The sequence below is a fragment of the Narcine bancroftii genome, chromosome 6 (genome assembly GCF_036971445.1).
Source record: "Narcine bancroftii isolate sNarBan1 chromosome 6, sNarBan1.hap1, whole genome shotgun sequence".
Lineage (NCBI taxonomy): Eukaryota > Metazoa > Chordata > Chondrichthyes > Torpediniformes > Narcinidae > Narcine > Narcine bancroftii.
In genome coordinates, this window is record NC_091474.1 from 141,051,893 (window position 1) to 141,072,613 (window position 20,721).

General features: G+C 41.0%; 1 protein-coding gene across 3 annotated transcripts in view; it reads right to left on the bottom strand.

Annotated features, from left to right (window-relative positions):
• The window catches only part of eipr1 (EARP complex and GARP complex interacting protein 1), a 109,410-nt gene that overhangs the window by 39,516 nt on the left and 49,173 nt on the right, over positions 1–20,721 (bottom strand). For 2 of the 3 annotated variants that reach the window (XM_069886197.1, XM_069886198.1), the window contains one exon: positions 9,579–9,735. In XM_069886197.1, coding sequence (XP_069742298.1) covers positions 9,579–9,735 — 157 coding nt within the window. Of the gene's footprint in view, positions 1–9,578; positions 9,736–20,027; positions 20,130–20,721 lie in introns of those variants that run through there. The other variant, XM_069886199.1, reaches the window with a different exon arrangement.

Sequence of the window (20,721 nt, forward strand, 5' to 3'; positions counted from 1 at the left end):
GTCAGAAATTAAACCATGGTTTAGGTTCACTCTTCAAATAGGATGCCCAAACCTCATCTGGTGATAAATACATCTAAAATAATCTCTAATGATCCATATTCAGTCCTTCGATTCAAATGTTCCTCTTCCCCAGCACTCATTTGCGCAGTATAGACTTCCATTTGAAACATACCTAGGGATCACCCCAACGATGCAATGTTTAGCCCACTCCTCTACTCATTATACACCCATGACTGTGTGCCCAGGCACAATTCCAATGCCATCTACTAGTTTGCCAATGACACCACAGTCATTGAATGATGTAACAACCACCTTATGCTTAACGTCAGCAAAACCAAGGAGATGAATGAGGACTTCAGGAGGAAGTCAGGGGAACAGGACCTAGACTTCATTGAGGACTCAGTAGTGGAGTGGGTCAAGAACTTCAAATGCCTGGGTGTTCAGCATACCTGAGGATCTGTTCTGGAGCCTCCATGTTGATGCAATCATAAAGGCGGCTCACCAGCGACTATACTTTGTTGGGTGTTTGAGGAGATTCGGCACGTCACCGAAGACTCTCGTAAACTTCTACAGGTGTACTGCGGATAGAATTCTAGCTGGTCGCATCACTGCCTGGTATGGAGGCGTCAACCCTCAGGACAAGAATAAACTCCAGAGGGTTGTTAACTCGACCTGCGACATCACAGACTTCACTCCATTCAGGCGGTCTTAAAAATGCAGCCTCTATTCTCAAAGGCCCGCACCATCTAGGCCATGCCCTCTTCAATCTGCTGCTATCAGGGAAAAGGTACGGGAGCCTAAAGATGAGCACTCAATGGCACAAGGATAGCTTCTTCCCCGTTGCCATCAGATTCCTGAATAATCAATTATCCAAAGACACTGCCTTACTTTTTGTGCACGACGATTTTTTTTAAATGTAATGTCGTAAAATGATTATAATATGAATGTTTGCACTGTGGTACTGCTGCAGAACACTAAATTTTGTGAATTGTCAAATCACCAGAATTACACCACTCAGTTTGCATTGTAAGGTGCTCATTGACTGGCTTTCTTTTTCCTTGGAGGGAAATATCTAACAACATAGTGGTTTAAAAAAAAGAACTGTCTGGAGTCGTTATTCAGAGGAGATTCAGAATCCGAATGTATCATCGGGAACATGTCACAAAATTTGTTGCGTTGTGGCAGCGTTACAGCTGCAAATACTGCTATAAAATTATATTTAAAAATAAATAAATAAGTGCAACAAAATAAGAGGAAACTAGGTAATGTCTGCGGTTCACAGTCCATTCAGAAATCTGATGGCAGAGGGGAATAAGCTGTCCTTGTGCCGCTGGCTGTTCGTCTTTCGGCTCTTGTACCTCTTTCCTGATGGGAGCAGAGTGAAGTGGTTTGTTAAAACACTGCCTTTGATGGGTATCCTCAATGGAGTGGAGACTGATGCCCATGATGTTGCTGGCTGAGCTCATCAAGGGTGAGATTTCTTATCTCACCCTGTGCACTGGTACCTCCATACCAGACAGTGATGCAAACAGTCAGAATGCCCCCCGCGGAACACCTGTAGAAATTTGCAAGAGTCTTTGGTGACATACCAAATCTCCTCAAACTCCTCACGAAGTAAAGCCGCTGGCGAGCATTCTTCATGATTGCAGCGACAGGGAGGCCCCAGGACAGATCCTCAGAGATGTTAACATCCAGGAAAGAAGCTCTTGATCCTTTCCCCTGCTGATCCCTCGATGAGAATTGGCTCGTGATTCTCCTGATTTTCCCTTCCTGAACCCCACAATCAGTTTCTTGGCTTTGCGAATGATGAGTGCAATGCTGAGGTTGTGAAACCCCTCTATTTTCCTCCCGTACATTGATGGGGTACTGGGGTGTCATCAGCAAATTTGTAGATGCTTTTGAATTGTGCCTACCACACAGTCATAAGTGTGTAGCAAGTGGATGAAACACACATCCTTGAGGTGCTCCTGCATGGATCGTCAGTGAGGAGGATAAGTTTCGATTTATACTATCTGTAATCTTCCAGTGAGGAAGTTGAGGATCCAGAAGCCCAGGTTTTGCAGTTTATTGACCAGCAATAAGGATATGACAGTGTTGAAAGCTGAGGTATAGTCGATGACGAGTAGCTTGATGTACGTGTTGCTGTAGTCCAGGTGATCCAGAGCTGAGTGGAGAGCCAGTGATATTGCATCTGCTGTGGAAGATTACTAAAACAAGATCACAAGCAGTACTAGAGGAATAGATGATGGGAGTGATTTACCCTACTGTATTAATCTTCCTTTGATTTCATTGCGACCACACCAATTCCTTTTTGTTGAAGAACTGCAACTGTTCATTTTCCTTCCTCTTCTCCATCATTTGAACTCAATTCTCCTCTTCCCCAACTCAAATACATAAATTAAAACCATTCTGGTCAGATTAAAGAGAGATAGAAAATGGCAAAGAGACTGTAATTTAATCTTATGCTACTGAATATTAGAGATAATAGCACAGTGTCAGGAACTTCCGGCCCATGAGCCTGCACCACCCAAATACACCATTGGGTCCAATTAACCTACAAACCAAACTACAGGACAGTTTGGAGGGATATGGGCCAAACACTGGCAGGTAGGATGGAGTGTAGGTGGGACATATTTTCTCAGCATAGATAGATAGGTTGGGTTGAATGACCTGTTACCACAATGTATGACTTTATGAAGCTGCTTGAAGAAATTCTTGCTTGAAGTTCTCTGAACAATGTCAAGAACAAGTATCCAGCTTAGGCCTACAGCCTGAACTAAGAGCACATTCTCTTTAAAGCAAGCATGAAGCACCTATGTTCTAATATTACATGAAAAATGCCAATGTTTCAATCAAAGATTTTCACACTATGAAACCACATGGCAATGCCTTGAAAGTTTCCTCTTGCTGCCATCACAATTCTGGCCAATGCTTTTCATATGGAAATTCATCATATTGACACAATTAGTTACCATATAGATCAACAAGAGCATCGAGGTGACAGCAACTATATAACAAAGCTGAGTTCACTGTCAGGATTTTAGTATTTCTGTTCCGCTGTTGCCCATGTTTTTACTAGGGCACCCAGACCTCTGAAGCTCAGGCCTCGATGTTCCTATGCAAGCTAGGTTCATTTGAGCCTTTGAGATTGTTCTGCAAGGCTATTTTTAATCTTCTCAACTGAGGGTAGGTAACTTTCCACCGCTCTGCTATTGCCACAGAAATACCGCAATGGAGACAAGGAGAGGTAGAGGTCTAGACAGAATACAGAAACTGTGGGAATACATAAAAGGGATTAGTTTAATTCTACTGCATTTAATGATTGCTGCTGGTTTGAATTAATTTTTTGGAAGCTTTTATTTCTTGTGTGCCTGAAAGAAAAGTTATAGGTGATCAGTAAGGAGTTTTAGTGAATTGCCATCAGTGAAGTTAGTACAGTATTGTTTCTAATTATCTGAAATGCTTCGGACCAGACTTACCTCGGTTAAGCGGATTTTCCGGATATTCGGGAATTTTCTCTAAAGCAGCCCAGTAGCATCAGGAGAAAACTTGTATTGGGTGTTGCTGATCCCCGACAACTCCCCACCGCTGTCACCAATCCTGCCTGGGAGCTCAAGGTCTCACTTCACTTATAAGTGGTAGCGAGATGGCAGAGAAATTGTCCTCCAGCAGAATTTCAGCGAACCCAGCACGGCAAGTGAGCGGGGTGAGAGCGAAGTATTCAGTTCAAATTCTGAGAATGCCGCAATGCAATTTATCACAATGATGCAATAAATCATGGCCAAAAAATGCCAATTAATAAATAATCAGTGCTCTCCTTTCCTTCAAACCTTTGGACAAATGTTTCCTTTGTAAAACTTATTCCCTGTGTCGCCCAACTTGAGTACGGTGGATAAAATTTCTTTCAACCTCTTTTCAAATTGTGCCGTCATGTCTCACCCAAAAAAGCTTTTGGATATTCAAAATTTCGGTTGATTGGTTTTCAGTTAATCGGAAACGTATTGTAATGAATAATTTAAACTAGTAGAACCCAGGCAGAATGCAGTTGAAAATCTTGCAACTTCCCTTCCCCTTCTCCGATTGCTGTTCTAACTCCTTCACTTCCAAATCCACAGTTTCTCCTGCATGCTTCAGATGAGCAGTTTGCCAATATATACAAATTTTCACAACTGAACAACAGAGCTTCACTGTAATACAAACATAAGAAGCATTGCTTTATCATGCCCAAGTGTTTTATGTAATATTCTTTGTGATAGGATGGCTTTCACATTGCCTTAGATGATCAGATGGATGACAAATCATGTCATGAGTTAATTCCAGATGCTTAAAAGTTAATCCTTGAGTTGGCATGATGGTTGAAACATAAATGGAAGAGAATGTGGTAAACCACTATATGGATATATTTATCTGTCTGGGCACAACCTTTGGCTGACTGTACCCGTGGCCCCTCCCACAGGCCCCTGAATAAAAATTACTGTTCCTCGCCAGTGCAGGACAGTCGAGCAGCATGGACGTGGCTTTGTTCCTTAACAAATAAAAGCCTATCATTTACTCAACTTCAGTCTTTTGGAGTCATTGACAGTGCAGTAATTTCATTTGCTGTAGTTTTGATAATGGAGCAGATCCTGAAGCCAGGGAAGATGGAAATTGACCCTCAATCACCCAAGGCATCTACCAACTTTGAACTCTCACTTAGCTGTTTAGAGGCATTCCTGCAGGCATCTTCAGCCGTCCTGCAGTCAGAGACTGACAAATTACAGGTTCTGCAATCCCAGGATAGGACCCTGGTGTACTCGATGCTCAGAGACACTGTGCCGTATCAGGAGGCCATGGACATTCTAAAGGGTTAGTACCTGCAAAAGATTAACTTCCTTGTCGACTCGAAAGCAGCAAACCAAGGAGTCAAACGCTGAGCACCTCCGGGCCCTGCAAACCCTCAGAAGGGCCTGTGAATGCAAGGTCATGACGGCTGTGGAGTGCACGGAAGACCTGATCAGGGATGCCTACATTGCAGGGATCAGGTCGAATTACATCCACCAAAGACCATTGGAGCAAGGGGAGCTCAGCCTGCCGAGAGCAGTCGAGCTGGCTTGTACGCAGGAGGAGGCCCTTCAGAATATGGAGGCCTACTCAACCGACAATGTGGCCGCCTTGTGGTTGTCCTGCACACCACCATCTTAGGATGTGCTTCCACCCTTTGCCCAACTAACGATCTGACTGTGGCAGCGTACTCCGCGAACAATTTCTACCACCCTCGCCAGGTTCCGTCAGCAACCCAACCACAGTTGCCATACTCTGGGACCACCAAAGTGCTACTTCTGCAGTCTGGTCAAACACTCAAGGAAATGTGCCCAGCAAAAGACACAGTCTGTTCCAGCTGCAGGAAGAAGGGACACTATGCTAAGGTGTGTAGATCCAAACCCCTTCCCAGCAGTGCCATGTGCGGACCGTGGGGGCCGGCATCTTGGATGTTGCCATTGCCAGGAACTAGTAACACCACGTGTGAGTGATGGGGGCTGCCATCTTGGGCACCATCTTTGAGACTCAGCAGCGCTGTGTGCAGGCCATCTTAGACACTGCCATCTTCCGAGTCAGCACGCAATCTCTCCACCGCAGTGACAAGCCACGCTCCAACACTAGCCTCCATCACATTGGACCAGGACAGCCTGCATCAGCTCGCCAAATCAATGATGCACATTCAGGTAAACGGCCATGTGATGAGTTGCTTGTTCAATAGTGGGAGCACGGAGAGCTTCATTCATCCTGACAATGGTGCAGCACCACTCCCTTGCGGTAAGGCCAATAAACCAAAAGGTCTCCTTGGCCTCAAGGTCACATACGGTGGATGTCCGTGGCTACTGTGTAGTGACGCTAACCATATGGGGTACAGACTATAAAGACTTTAAACTTTTGGTAATGTTGCAGCTCTGTGCTGCCGTGCTACTGGGAGACTTGATTTTCAATGTCACCTTAAAAGCATGAAGATGGAGCTCGATGAGCCCCATCCACCCCTCACTATATGTAACCAGCAGTTCTCAAATCGCCCACTGCATTCCACCCACCCTTCAGCTCCCCCCATCACACACAGACAGCATTCCAGTTGCTCATCATGAACGATCTGGCTTTGAGGCAGATGGCCACCTCTACCACTTTCTGCAGGTGCCCTTCGGCATCACCAATGGAGTCTCGTTCTTGAGATGGACTGCATGGGGGATCAGTACGAGCTGCAGGCCACATTCCCGTATCTTGACAATGCTGCTGTGACCTGCCAACCTTCAAAAATTCCTCCAAACCTCCAAGCTCCTCAATCTCATGTACAATATGGCCAAGTACATATTTCACACAACCTGCCTTGCTTGCCCCTCGGCTGTATCACTGAGAGCAGAATCATTGGCTCAGACCCTGACCGCATGCGCCCACTCCTGGAACTTCCCCTACCCCACAGCCTTAAGGCCCTGAAAAGGTGCCTGGGCTTTTTCTCTTACCGTGATCAGTGGGTCCCTAACTATGTAGACAAGGCCTGCCCCCTCGTCAAAGCCACCTCTTTTCCTCTGACACCTTTTCCAGCCGCACCAAGGCAGATATTGCCAAGGCCACAATGCGCGCTGTGGATGAATCCACCCATTCCAGGTGGAAAGCGATGCGTCAGATTTTACTCTGGCTGATACTTTTAATGAGGGGTGGGGCAGACCAGTTGCTTTCTTTTCCTGTACTCTCCAAGGCCCTGAAATTCAACACTCCTCTGTCAAGAAGGAAGCCCAAGCTATTGTTGAGGCGGTACGGCTGGAGATACTACTTGGCCGGTAAACAACTTACCCTGCTAACTGACCAATGTGCAGTTGTATTCATGTTCAATAATCAGCGGCGGGGTAAAGTCAAGAACGACAAGATATTGCGGTGAAGAAATGAATTGTCCACCTACAATTACGATATCTTGTACTGGCCTGGAAAACTCAATGAGACACCTGATGCCCTATCCTGCAGGATCTGTGCCAGCAGATAGATTGACCGTTTACAAGCCTTTCATAATGATCTCTCCCACCCCGGAGTTATCTGGTTCTTCCACTTCATCAAAGCCCACAACCTGCCATACTCCATTGAAGAGATCAGATCAATGACCAAAAACTCCCAGGTCTGCGTGAAGTGTAAACCATACTTCTACCAGCCAGACAGTGCGCAGTTGATGAAGGCCATCCACCCTTTTGAATGCCTTAGTGTTGACTTCAAAGTACCCCTGCTGTCCACGGACCACAGTGTGTACTTCCTCAATGTTTGTGGTGAGTATTTCCGTTTTCCATTTGCTATCCCCTGCTCTGACATGATCGCTGCCACACTCATCAAGGCCCTGTGTCATCTCTTTATTCTATTTGGTTTCCCTAGCTGTATTCATAGCAACCGGGAGTCCTTTTCATGAGCAGCAATCTGCGCCAGTACCTGCTGGCCAGAGGCATTGCCATGAGCAGGACCACGAGCTACAACCCCCGTGGGAGAATGCCACAGTCTGGAAGGCCATCCTCCTGGCCCTGTGGTCTTGGGGCCTTCCAGTCTCCCACAGGCAAGAGGTCCTCCTCGAGGCATTCCACTCCATCAGGTCCCTCCTATGAATGCCACAGCACATGAACGTATGTTTTCCTTTCCCAGGAAATCTGCGACAGGGACCACGCTGGCAGCATGTCCCCAGGGCTGGCCCTACTTTGGAAGCATATGAGGAGCCTTAAGTCTCACCCTCTGGTTGAAAGGGTTCACCTCCTCCACACCAATCCAAAATATGTTACGTGGTGTACCCTGATGGGCATGAGGACGCTGTCTCCATTAGGGATCTGGTGCCCTCAGGGGCTCTGGAGACCTCCACTGATCACACCATACCCCCCTTCTCTCCTAGTCACCCACGATGCACCAGGGCCATGGCACATTACTTCACCCCAACAGAGGATACACCAGACTCGTTGCCATCGGCCCAACACCGACAATTGCACACAGGTACCCCAGACAGCCTTGGACCCCACCACTACGCCCCAATCGCAGCCGGTATTACAATGTTCACAAAAAAAAACCAGACTACCTGAAATAGCTAATTTGTAACTGTAGCATCACCACTTCACCCCTTTATCTGTCTGTGCACGCCCATTGGCCGAGTGTACCTGTGGCCTCTCTCACGTGCTCCTGAATAAAGGTGACTTTTCCAAAGCCCCTTCCCCAGTGCTGGACAGTTGACCAGCATGGACGTGTCTTTGTTCTATAGCAAATAAAAGCCTATGAGTTTGCTCAACTTCAGTCTTTTGGAGTCTTTGATGGTACATCAGAGAGGATGGGACAAAATGAAGGAACAGTAACTTGTTAACTATTTCCATTATCATCGGCATGTACCAGCATGCCTATGGCCATATATTAACAAACTGGAACAAATTCTCTTTCATGAATAGAACAAAGCAAGTCAATCTTAAATCATGATTGGAAGGATGCCATATATGCAAAACATTTGTGTTCACTCTGTCTGCTCGTTAGAGAGAGCAGGAAACAAAATGTTGTGTACAAACCTCCTCAAATAACCTGTTTTGAACGGAGGACTGCAACTATACCTTGTGCCTTGCAATATCTTGAAATATAGCTGGAAACATGTTAATAGACAAGACCACTTTAATGATGAAGGGCAATATCATCCTTTGAATCTCATTATACTTAGGAGTAAGAGAAATACCCCCATAAATACTCTAATCTGGCTGGCAGCAGCTTGTCCCTGTTTCTGTGGAGCAAATGCTCTATCTTAAAAAGTAGTGCTTTCACTTTGCTGCTTTGCACAAGCACAAAATCACTTTTACAAATGTTGTCTCATGCACTTCCTACTTGAAGCTTGCAAACACACCTTAGACATTATCTAAGTCATGTTGAATGTGTGGCACAAAGGGAAAAAAGGGCATTTCGTGGCTGCGTTGTGTCCTGTGTGAGAAAGGCATGGAGCTTCAACAAGGAAATCTGCCAATTTCAGAACCACTTTGAGTGTCATGGCTTCTGCGGGTGCTGTTTTCCAAGAAGCATGCATATTGAAAAGTGTGCGTATATTGATTGCTTTAAAAATTATATTTTCATTGAACACATGAAAATCAGATTTAAAAAAAAACTAGTTAAAGCATTTAAACTTTTAACAAAATTTTCAGAGATTGCCATAATTAGTAAATTATAACAACCAGATTTATGAATGAAATAAACAGATTTAGGTTATAAGCATATCATAAATTATTGTGAGATATATTTGGAAATATTTACTCTCATAATTTCAAATTTTAATGTTCATATTCCCCTGTAACATTCACCTTGATCCTCTGCCCATTAGAATAAAGTTAATACACTTGATAAACTGAGCAAAATAAAAACTGATGGAAAATTACTTGAATAAAATTAAACAAGTTTACAAGTGTTTGGCATTCATAAATTAATTGTGTCTTATTTTTCCCCCGAATATTTTTCTTTTATCTCCCCCAGGATTTCTTTATTGTTTAGACGTTGCAATTAAAAAATTCACACAGTTCCATCCTGAAGAAAGCATTTGAAATCCTTTAAATCAATACTGAGCGACCTACCATGAAACGTTGCCATGGGCCGTGTTGTCAAGGTGACAAAGCAGCTCTAAGGTCTGTGGGTTGCTTGATGAATCATCAGGAGATTCATGACCGCCTGATTCCAATTCCTTCGGCATCCTCCACACAGCAGCACACATCAGGACTTTGCTGTCCGAAGCTAAGCACCAAGGAGTAAAAGATTGACTGTCAACAAATCTTTCAATAAATGTGTAGAAATTTTAACTCATTATGCTCTCAGATGCAGCTAGCTTGAACATAAAAAGGGAGAAATCCTTTATTTAATAATACTAAGTTGCAAAGATAAAAATTACATGCATTCAAAACAAAAATTATCTATACTCATCCTTGCCAAAATTTTAATCCTATAAGCATCATTATTGCCAGTGATAACCTGCTCAGTTCTGGATTCCAATTAGCAGATTAATGGTCATTAATGGATATGTATCAAGACTTGATATAATTAAATTGTTTAATTATTAAATGTAATATGTCATTTAAGCTTTAGAAAGAGAATAATATGGCAGATTTCATACAGAGGACTGCAATTATTTGTGCTGAAATCCCAGACAATAGCTTCTGAGGTTAGACAAAGTTAATATTTTATGTATTCCAGACACCTCTCAGTATTTTCAAAAGAACCTTGTGAAAATCATGACGTGGCTATCATACATCTAAAACTTGGGCTTTTGTATTTTTCCATCATCAACACAACCATTTTATCCCAAGTTACAAGTACAAAATCAGATTCTTTATTGAAGGTTATGCAATTGCAATTTAATGACCTTTGGTAAGTATTTTGGAAAAAAAAACACAGAAATGTCGAGGAACTCAGCAGGTCCTCCATCAGAGGTAACGATATATGAACAATGTTTCGGGCCTTGACCCTTTCTTCAAAGTAAAAGTAAAAAGCTGGCAGGTGCCCGAATGAAAGGCTGGGAAGGTAAGAATTTGCAGGGGGAGCACAAACTAACAGAGAAAAGGCATTAATTGGATGGGATACTGGAGAGGGGAAAGGTGAGAATTGACTGGGGAGCGGGGGTTGTTTGGGGCTTTGTGGAAGCAGAATTAGAGAAAGGAGACAGAGAGAAAAAGGGAGGGGGGGGAAAGAGAGGAAAGGAGACATCGGGAAAGATGGGGAGGTTGGGATGGGGACTAACGGAATCTTGAGAAGTCGATGTTAATGCCACAGGGTTGATGGGTGCCCAGATACAATACGAAGTTTTGTTCTTCCATTTTGCGGATGGTATCAGTCTGGCAATGCTTGAGACCCCATATCTTCACCTTTACTGCTATTTGGTCCATACCTCCTCTATCACTGCAATTCGGGGCACAAATAGTCTTTCCAAGTGAAGCAACACTTCACTTGTGAATCTGTAGTGATCATCTACTGCATCTGGTGCTCCCATTGTGGTCTCCTCTACACCGGAGAGACTGGATGAGACTGGAACATCACTTCGCTCAGCACCTCTGCTCCATCAGCAGCAATAGCGGGGATCTCACATTTCAATTCCCTTGCCGACATATCTCTCCATGGTCTTGTACTGCCTGGATAAGACCACCCACAAATTGAAGGAATACCTCATGTTCCATATGGGCACCCTTCCACATTGACTTCTTAGGATTTCATTAGCCTCCTTCCCATTTTTCCCTGTTTCCTCTCCCCTAACTCTGCTTCCACAGAGCCCCAAACAAACACCCTCCCCCAGTCAATTTTCACCGTTCTTTTCTCATGTGCTGCTTTCATAAACAATTAACACCTTTTGTCTGTTGATCTGTACTCCTCCACCTGCCCTTTCTTCCCTCCACAGTCTTTAATTCAGACTCCTGCATGCTTTTTACTCATACCTTGAAGGAGGACTCAGGCCCGAAACATCGATTTTATATCTTTATCTCTTATGGATATTGAGAGACCTGTCGAGTTCCTCCATCATTCTGTGTTTTTACTACAATCACAGCATCTGCAGACTTTTGTGCTTCACAAGCATCTTGAAAAAGGTTTCTGGGAATCCAGTTAAACATATATTTTCAGGAACTTGCAAACATTCAGAAAGAAAGAAAAAGATTCCCTTGTACTTTAAAACCTTGACATTCTTTGATCCTTGACTTTCTCATAGGAAGAGCACAGTCAGTACGAATTGGAAACAACGCTTCCTCCTCACTGATTATCAACTCTGGAGCAACCCAAGGATGCGTGCTTAGCCCACTGCTCTACTCTTTATACACCCACGACTGTGTAGTTAGGCAGAATTGCAATGCTATCTACAAATTTTCCGATGACACCACAATTGTTGGCAGAATCACAAATGGCAATGAGGAAGCATACAGAAGGGAGATAGGTCAGCCTTTGAGTGGTGTCACACCAACAACCTTTCACTCAACGTTAGTAAAACTAAAGAGATGATTGTGGACTTCAAAAGGAAGTCAGGGGAACATGACTCAGTCCTCATTGAGGGTTCAGTTGTGGAGAGGGTCAAAACCTTCAAATACACGTGTGTCAGCATCTCCGAGGATCCTTCCTGTATGCAATCATGACGAAGTCTCGCTAACAGCTATACTTTGTGAGGTGTTTGAAGAGATTCGGTATGCCGCCAAAGACTCGAAAATATATACAGGTGTATAATGGAGAGCATTCTGGCTGGTTGCATCAGTGCCTGGAATAGAGGGGCCAACTCTCAGGACAAGAAAAAAACTCTAGAGGGTTGATAACTCAGCCTGCAACATCACAGGCACCAGACTTCACTTCATCAAGGACATCTACATGAAGTGGTGTCTTAAAAAAGTAGCCTTTGAGGTCTTGGATGCGGATGGGTATTGAGAGAATAGGGGATTGTTTTGAAGCTGGAAGATTTATTACTTTTGAACAAATGAAGAATAAATTTAATGTACCAAATAATACATTTTTTCTGTTATTATCTGGTGAAGGCTTTTTTGATTGATAGGATACGTCTGAGTTTGACATTACATCGTCAGAGTGAATTGGAATTATTGATTCGTAATAGTAATGTAAATAAATTTATCTCTGTAATGTGTAATTTACTTTTAAAAAAGTACCAAAAATAGGGATTCATAAGTAGAGATTAAGATGTGAAATGGATTTAAATAGGCAAATATTACAAAATAGACATAATATGACAAAAATTATTAATGTTACATTAGGTTGGTTCAATACAATATTTTTCCATCAGTTATATTTAACTCCTCAAAAAATGTTTTTAAAAATTGAACCCTTTCTTATCAGATTCATGTTTTAGATGCAATCATGAGGTTGATCATTTCTGCATCCTACTTGGATGTGTCCTAAAGTTAAACATTTCTGGTTTGAAGTTGCAGATTTTTTGGAACTATTAACAGGGTTAAGTTCCCACAGGATCTGATGTTATTTCTACTGGGTAATATTAGGTCTATAAGACTCAAATTAAAATTAATGATGTAAATTATTGAATTCGTACAAATTGATTTAGCAGTTTCCAGGAAGTGTAAATTTGTAGATAGCATTGGATGAAGAGATGGCATGCCGAATTTCGTTGGTGTATTCCACTTCAGAAGATTACTTATAATTTACGAAGTAAATATCAGACATTTTGAAAAATATGGCATGGATATTTAAAAAATGTGGGTATGAATGTTTAAAAAAAACTTTCTGAAGACCCCATCTTTTGGCAACCTCCAGCATCATGACGTTATTTAAAACTTTACAAAATATATTTTATCCTCTTGACCTTCTCCAGTTTTTCTCTTCTATTTTCTTTTTTTCCCCCATTTTTTTTTTAGGTGTTTGGGGAGGGATGGATGGAGGGAAAGGGGGATTTTGTATACCACATGTATGATTTTTGAAAGTTCTTTATTGAAAGAAATGTATTCACTGTTGTTTAAAAATTGCTAAGTAAAATATTCAAAAAAGTAGCTTCTATCCTCAAAGATCCCCACCACCCAGGCCATGCCATCTTCACTCTGCTACCATTGGGAAAAAGGTAAAGGAGCCGAAAGACGAGAACTCAGGAGAACAAGGACAGCTTCTTCCCTGCTGCCATCAGATTCCTGAATAATCAATGAACCAAAGGCACTGCCTTACTTTTCGTGCCCTACTATTTTTATTTTCCTTCTAACTATTGTTGTAAGATGGTTTATAATATGAACGTTTCCACTGTGATGCTGCCGCAAAACACCAAATTTCATGACTTGTTCATGACAATAAATTCTGATTATGACCTTCCTAACAAAGTTCCACCCCCCGCCTCTGCTTCAATTATTCCTGAAAGTGCTGGCTAAAAGTAGGGCACAATTCGGAAATCAACAAATTTTGTGACATGTTCCATGACAATAAATTTTGATTCCGAGTTCCTCAGAAATCCTTCTTTATCAAATCCAGATGCATTTCCTATGAATACCCTTGAAAGGTTGGTGCCAGCTAATTATTAAACTGTGGGTATTGTGACAGCTTACCTGAAGTATGCACATGTCTGTTTGCCTGGGAGGAAGGATAAGAAACTCTGAAGTGTGATCAACATCAGAAGCCAACTGAGAATTTCTCTCTCAAAATCAAGCAGGTTGAATTCCAACTGTAGAAACTGATAGTTGTCCAACGAATTCATTAATTTGTAATTAAAAACTCAACCAAGATCTTTTACCAATTATAAAACAGAATTTGAATAGGAACAGCTCTCTGTAACAGCTTAGCAGCATACCATCATACAGAAGAAAAAGTGTTCAACTTCTGATTATTTATTTCTGCTTCTTGCAATCCCACCTCATTCTCTCTTCGAGAACATCTTGTCCAACAGGCAAGGTTTACAAACAAAGAAAAGTCAACATATTTTGTGTGCTTATGGACAATAAAGGAACCTTGAAATTAAAAAAAATTGTGCTGGGAAATTCATGATACCATCATGAAAAGTGAGCTCAAAGCTAACAATTAGTAGTCTCACGTTGGATTATTTCCTTGTTCCCTTAGATCAGTGGTTTTCAAACTTTTTCTTTCCACTCACATACCTATGCCATACATGAGGAGTTTCTTAAAGTGGAATGTGAGTGGAAAGAAAAAGTTTGAAAACCACTGTTTTAATTATACCTAATTGACTCGTTATGTGCATGGTTTCATAACTCCAAAGGAAATGGGCCAATGGTAATTTTTCTCAAGCAACTTATTTCAGTAATAATTGAGTCAAAAGCAGTGGTTCTCAACCTTATTTTCCCCAATCACATACCACTTTAAGTAATCCCTTACTAATCACAGAGCACCAATGGCATACTTAAAGCAGCATGTGAGTGGAAAAAAAAGTTTGAAAACCACTGCCTTAGATGAATCAGAGAGCCGAGCAGAACAGAAATTGCCTCTTATGGCCTGCCTTATACATGCTGATTAAGATACTTACCTACCTAATCCCATTTGCTTCCATTAGACGCGTATTCGTCTGCTCCTTTCCTATCCAAATTCCTATCTAAATTCTTACCCAAATGCTTTTATACATTGCAGTATCTGTCTCCACTACTTCCTCTGGCAGTGTCTTCCAGATATTCACCATCCTCTGAGTGAAAAACATACCCATCAAGTCTCCTTTAAACTTCTCCCCTCTCTCCTTTCACCTTTCCCATGTTGTTCTAGATCAATGCCCTTGGAAAAAAAATCTGTCCTTTAATCCAATCATAATTTTTTTACAAATTTTAAAATCTTCTAAGGTCACCACTCAGTTTCCTATATCTCAATCAGAATAACCCAACCTGTCCAATCTTTCCTTATTTCCAGAGCCGTTAATTGTGGTGAATTTCCTTTGCAAGGAAGCACATTGAAAAAAATTAAGTACTTTAAAAAGATTTATGAGCTGCTATTTTATAACATGCAGAACTAGAACCAGATTTGCCACAAGATGCAAACCGGCTTTACAGTTTCAACTTTGAAAAATGTTCAAATAATGAAAAATATGCCCCATCATCTTAAATATTTTTGATCATGCATCTTTGAAAGTGGTTTATATTTTTTATATTATAAAGTTAATTATATTATTTCTTTGAATGAAATTTTCATTAAAAATAAACTATTTTAACTGCAGGAAATAAATAATGTTTTCATATGATTCTTTAAAGGATTTGTTTCACTAATTTTTAATTCTGATATGGTGCAAGTTTCATTCATTTATCCATCAGGAATATGACACTTTTGATTTGAGTGAGTTTTATTTGTTTTGATCAATTTTCAATACATAAGTTATGATCACAATATCTACTGATGCATTTTTGGCCTGTGCATTGTTCAATAGTGTTAAGATACTGCCTAAATGATTTTACACAGTGCATCTGTTTTCCTGTTTAATCCAGATGTAGCTATTGTGAAGATAATGTACAAGACACTTTTTAATTCAGCTATTAACCACATACAGGCAGTTCTTTCAATTTAATTTGATAGTTGTAGGGTGTGATGCTCTGCCTCATTTCGTTCAAAATGTTTTTTTTCCATTGTAGTGATTTTTAAGTCATTGCTTTATGTGAAGACATACATTTAAAAAAGAAATTTATTAGTCTGACGACAGAAACTTGAACAGTCAATTTACTAGCTACCTCCTTCACTCTTACTCCATTTTATATTGTGTCCCCTGCAGTCTTCTGTTTCAAAAATCCCCCTGTGCATTCAACTTATAGCAGATCTTCTAGTGGAAAGAAAGTCTGTGCTATCATTACCAGCAGCAAGCAAAATCAATAGAGCTGATCAGAGAGACACCACGCTGCTACTAGTGTAGATTACCAAAGGAGGAAGGGATAAAAAGGAAACTGGAAATATAAATAAACCTACAAAGAAGCCGACGCATGAATCAAAGGAAAATGCAAAGAAAAAAGCAAAATGGCAGGTGACAGAGATTTTACATCATTTCTATAACGTGTCATTTAACAAGCAGATATGCAGTTGGTCTTGCTGCCTTATTAATCTTTTAAAAAAATAATTTCATTTTAGCATCTGTAAATAGAATTCTGACAATTGAAATATGATGTTAGTCCTTATCCCATCTGCCAAGATTCTTCACATTAATAAAATAATGAACAGCAAACATAACTTTAAAGTATGCATATACCACAATTGGTAGAAGTATTTTGAACCACTGAAGTTGAAGGCAGAAGCAAGTTGTACAATGTAGCAACTTTTTAAAATTTATACAGGTAGTCCCCAATTTATGACTGTAATGGGGACCAAAGAATCGGTCGCATCTTGGAATGGATGCGTCAGAATTGTGCCTGCACACTTGGGAGTACTAAAGTCTTAAAGTGAACTTTTTAAATTAATTTTTTTTCATTGTACATTTGATGATAACAACTTAAAACTTCTGGACTTTGTCGATCAACCTAGCAAATCTTTCCACATTCTGGTCAAGGCTTACTTTGTTAGTCAGCGTTCTGCGGTCCCGGGTCTGGATGCAGTCAAATTGATTCCAGTGTGCATGCACGACTTTGGTTGGCACATGCGCAAGCCTTCGGAGGGTTTGCATATTGGAGTTCAGTTAGCACATGTGCGAGAGTTAAGTGCCCTGAAGATATTGAATTTTCACCCTTAACTCTCATGCTTGCGCCAATCGAACTCCAATACATGAACACATCATGCATGTGCCAACCGAAGACTTGCGCATTCGCACAAGACTCAAATTGTCTGCACCCAGCCCTGGGACCCCAGAACACCGACTAACAATGTAAGTACACACATTTTGGCTCTTACATGCCCTGTATCTCTGTTATAGTTTGTGAAATGCAATATAAACCGTGTAAATTTTATATATTTTTTTAAAAATTCAGTCCTATGTGTGGATAGTTGCAAGTCACATAGGTTGTAAGCCAGGGATTACCTGTAAAATAGTTTATGAAGGGTCTCTGAGTATCTTTGCCCTTCACGTTCAGCAGTTTTTTTGATCAAGTGTGAAAGAGCCAAAAATATGCACACATCAAGTAACAGCAAACACCCCACTGGCAAATATATCAAAATGCATTTCATGTAGATTTCAAGATTTGTGATTCATCCTGAAGAGTTCTGGATTACCGATACTTGCTTCATCCCCTCAAGGTTTTATGAGAAATATAAGCGTGCATAAAGGAATAACATACACTAATAAACTGAGATAAGGGGAAAAGGACTGTGTGCAGGAGGGTTAGCTCAGAACTAATGTAAATTCAAAACCTGACCATAACATTGATCGTCTGAACCACTATCTGAAGTTCCACAGGATTTTCAGCAGATGGCAAATATATTCCTCCATTTATTCAATTACATCCAAACCAGCTGCTGCTTGCAGTTCACAGCAGTAGTCTCAAATTCCAGCACAAACCCATTCCTCAGAAGCCCAGATTTGCAGTTTTCATGAACCAGATACATCTGTATTGCATATGCTAAAGGCTGGCTATAAAATTGCAAAAGAGAAATTGATTGATTTCTACCTTCACCTCTTTTAAAAACTTTCCACGAATCGTAAATATTCCTAGAACTCAACCTCCCCTCGGCACCTCTTCCAATTTATTGATGTTCTCCCTATGGCTGGACGGCCAGAACTGCACGCAGTTGTCTAAACTGTGGTCTCACCAATGCCTTGTACAGCTGAATCATGAAGTCTCAATTTTTATGTTCTATACCCTGCCCAATTAAGGCCAGCTTGCCAAACACCTTCTTCATCTGAGTTGCCACTTACAAGGAAATATGCACCTGTACTCCTTGGACTCTGTTCTACAACACCCTCCAGGGCCCTACCATTTATTGTACATGTCCTGCATGGTTCTACAAAGTACAAAACCTCACACTTGTCATAATTACATTCTATTTGACCCTCCTTGGTCCACCCATCCAACTGACCAGATCCTATTATAAACTTAGGTATTCTTTCTCACAGTCTATTTCACCAATTTTGGTGTCATCCACAAATTTACTAATCAAGTGATTTACATTTCCATCCAAATCATCATAATAGATGACAAACAGGATGCACCCAGTATAAAGACAAGCCAGAGAACAGAGTTAATATGGCTTAGAACTGAAAGACCTAGGACTACAGGTACATTGTTCCTTGAAGTCATGACGCGAGTCAGTGGATGGTGAAGAAGGTATTTTGCATGCTTGCCTTTAGTCAGGGCAGTGAAAAGAGGAGCTGTGACATCATTTACAGCTTTACAAGACATTGATGAGATCACGGTGAGCTTGACTTATGAGGAAGATAGGCTGGGACTTTTCTCCCTGGAATGAAGCAGCCTGAGGGATGACCTTACATTGGTTTATAAAATCGATATGGTCATAGCTTTATTCTCAGGGTAGAAAAATAATGTCATATTTAAGCTTGGAAAAAATTAGATAGAACATTAAAGATAGAAAGTTTCAATTTGTAAAGATGTGGGGCCCATTCATAGAATATGATCATGATTGGAAGATTTAAGAAGTTTGGATGTTCTGGAGATTCTCTGTCCAATGTCTGGAGGTGCGATCTGATCGACAATTTCCCTTTTTTTTGAGAAAGGTTCCCTTGATTAGAGGGAGGGAGTAGATTAGATTTAGTTTTTAGATTTTTTTAAATTTTCTTTTTATCAAATTTTATTTTGATTAATTTGGCAAATATGGGTTTCAACATGGTTATCAATTACTTGTTTCTCATGTGGATTAAGCGACTGTTTAACGTAGTTCCATCCATTTTTTTGTATGTATATAAGATGTGTTTTCCTTAAAATTTTGTATGTACGTTTATATGTTAAATTCAATAAAAATATTTAAGGAGAAAAGTCCAAAGCAAGAGTGTATAGATTTGAGATGAGAGGAGAAAGTACCTGAGGACCATCTGTTTGCCATCAGAGTGGAAAATGATTGAATAAGATATTGGAGAAAATGGAGGAGACAAGAGCAATTGCAACATTAAAAGACATTTAAGCAGATACATGGATAAGAGAGAATAAGGGCGAAATGCAGGGACATGGGAGAAACAATAGGTGCTGGAGTCTTGAGCAAAGATCTGGAGGGACTCAGCAAGTCCGACAGCATCCAGCAAGTATCCCAATCTAAAACACTGATTTTCCATGGATGCTTCCTGACATACCAAGTCCCTCCATTTCCATTAGAGTAGTCAAACAAGTTTTCTATCTCTCTTCACCCAAATGAAACTTCATTGTGCCAATGAGGTAACAACCCAATACATATTCAAAATGTTCTCATACTCCTTTCCATAAAATAGTGGCACATACTGTATGCCTTTTTCCAGTCCTCTGGCACTTACCATATTTCAGAAGAATGAAAAGATCTTGCCAAGTCTTTCTACAACCCTACTTCCTTCAAACAACTATGGATCCATCCCAACCATTCAGCAATCCTAGACTTTCTAAAATCTCCACTTCAATCCATCTATTATTTCCACTGAGATTTTTGCGCTTGCACTTCATTAGTTTAAAAGAAGTACGGAATACTCATGAAGTACTCCAGCTATCAATGCAGGAGCGAGAATTCACCTGATCATGTAGCTTATTATTGTTCATAGTAGTCGCGGGTGTTGGCGGCATCCCAGGCTCCAAAGGCTGCTCGCATTCTGTTTCTACTGGCGCACTTTATTAACTTCGGTTGTTGGTACATGGGTGGGGGTTTTGCGGGCTTTGAGAGTCGTTAGCCCACACTGACTGTAATGGCAGATAGAGATGGTGGGTGAGTAGGGCTCCGATATTTTCAGTTTTGCATTAGTCACGTTAGCAAGGATGTTACAATATTATCAGGAATGTTATCATTAGACATTGGAGGTTTCCACATTACAATGATCGTTATCGTGTTGTTAGTCCCTTTCTGTTCACTAATAAACAATTTGAAAAAACACCTGGACTTCAACATGAATTTATTCTAACACATCACAGTAAAGAGCCTACTTAGCCTCCAAGTGGCTTTTTTTATGGATAGTAGTCTCTACATTTTAGTCAACAGAAAATAGCCACATTTAGGATTGAATGGACATCGTTGGAACATTTGGACTGTTTTCCCTCTGGCTTGGAGTGATGCCGAAAACAATATGGCAGCCACATTGGAAATGTTGAGCGCAGGCCATTGACAGCAATCCACCTCCGTCAGTCTGAGCATTCGCTACAGAGGGGTCCAGGCTTCTAATCCTAGAGCAGAATGTCCTTATGTATATGCTGGCAAAGTCATTTGCCATGAATT